The 1617-nt window shown below is 56.7% G+C and overlaps 1 protein-coding gene across 1 annotated transcript; it reads left to right on the forward strand.

Moving 5' to 3' along the window:
* The first annotated feature begins 427 nt into the window (after positions 1–427).
* On the forward strand, positions 428–1399 carry LOC138561015 (uncharacterized). Its single transcript, XM_069642754.1, has one exon. The coding sequence runs from the start codon at positions 428–430 to the stop codon at positions 1397–1399; it is 972 nt and encodes a 323-aa protein (XP_069498855.1).
* Positions 1400–1617: the final 218 nt, after the last annotated feature.

Here is a 1617-nt window from a genome sequence, read left to right on the forward strand (position 1 = left end):
CAAGGGCGACAGGCGGTGGGCCACACTCCCCAGTCCAATTGATGCCATGGGAGGAGACGGCAAGTCGCTTCATCAACACCGAAAGCATTGAGGGGATCGGAGATCAGGAGGTCGGGGCGGCTATCACCACAGAGGAAGGTGAGTGTACCATCACAACCACGTATCACGACACATGATGTGGCCCAACTGATGGGGAAGTTAGAGTGGGCAAGGCGATGCATCAACATACCCATAGATCAATCATCGTCACTTCCCGCACCACATGGACGCAGAGTGACGACCCCAATCCCAACAGAGGTGCCACATGACCCAACCATGCCCATGCACCCACCACACAGAGACCAAACTAATGCTACACCACCAGCCATGCATTGATCCCCCACACACCCCCTCAGTACACCCAAAGCAACAAACCAGAAATGAAATGATGGCTGAATGCATGGACACATCCCACCACAGTACATCACAGCCGCCAATTGACCACATCACTGATGACCCGCATCTCTTCTATCCCCCAGGCACTGACGATGAAGGTAGACCAGTGGACAGGGATGCGAGCACGTCCAGTGCACAAAAGGGGTCCAGGGACACCCCAACACAACCGTCCAAGGAGAAGTCATCTGCCAAAGCCAGCATGCCACGCAAGGCACCAACCCTGCAGGGAACACCTGCACCCACTGACCAACAACCAAAAACCACAACAGTGGTAGCCCTGCCGCAAGCCACCAAGGACGTTGTGTCCACAGAGGTGGAAGAGGAATCAGACATGATGCCTGGCACACCCACCCCAAGCCCAATTGCCAGCCCCCAACCTCTAGCAGAGTCTGAGTGCCTCGACAATCCGTGCCTGCATGATTCAGACCTCGGTGAATCAGATACTGCGCTGTTCGAGGACAGTGCCCCGGAGGATGGCTCCGCGCAGCCGCCTACCACCACCCTGCAAGGCACGACTCTGCCCTCCTCCACTCTGCCCTCCTCCACTCTGCCCTCCTCCACCCTGCCAGCAACCTGCAGACCTGTGGACGTCACATCATTCGAGACCCGCCTGACAAGGGTCGAGGCCCGGCAGGAGTCCATGCTCCAGATCATGCAGCAGCAGGTAGAAGCAAGCACAGAGGCCATGAGTGCCATCGTGAGGGCAATAGCAGCCAATACTGCAGCAGTGGAGGCATCGACGCGTGCCTTCCAGGAGTGCATGGGGACACTCACGGAGGCCATCCGTGCAGGTAACGCTCCAATGCAGCGGCCACACCTTGACACAGGCAGTCCATTGAGAATTGACACTTCCGCCACAACTACCCCTGCCACCTCGGCCCAATCCAGTCCGGTGCGTCACATGAGGAGTAGCGCACAACGGCCGGCCATGGCACCACCCAACACCAAGATGCAAAAGAAATGAATGCACGGACAATGACATTGTGGCAGGACACATTGTGGAAGGGAGCACTGTCCGATGCACACATGGGGACACTTAGCATCTGTGTGGAGGGAGAGGGATTTCACTGGGGTGTTTGGAGGGTTTGTGGGGTGGGAGGGGGGTTCACTGGGGTGTTTGGAGGGGAATGTTAATATTATCACGTGTATGTGAATAATACACCCGTTGTTTGCAAGCAATTC

This window comes from Ambystoma mexicanum, chromosome 1q (genome assembly GCF_040938575.1).
Source record: "Ambystoma mexicanum isolate Mex_15411 chromosome 1q, UKY_AmexF1_1, whole genome shotgun sequence".
In the NCBI taxonomy this organism is placed as follows: domain Eukaryota; kingdom Metazoa; phylum Chordata; class Amphibia; order Caudata; family Ambystomatidae; genus Ambystoma; species Ambystoma mexicanum.

What these genes read in the sequence shown, in the direction of transcription:
- LOC138561015 (XM_069642754.1), top strand. Translation starts at nt 428, where the DNA reads ATGGCTGAATGCATGGACACATCCCACCACAGTACATCACAGCCGCCA.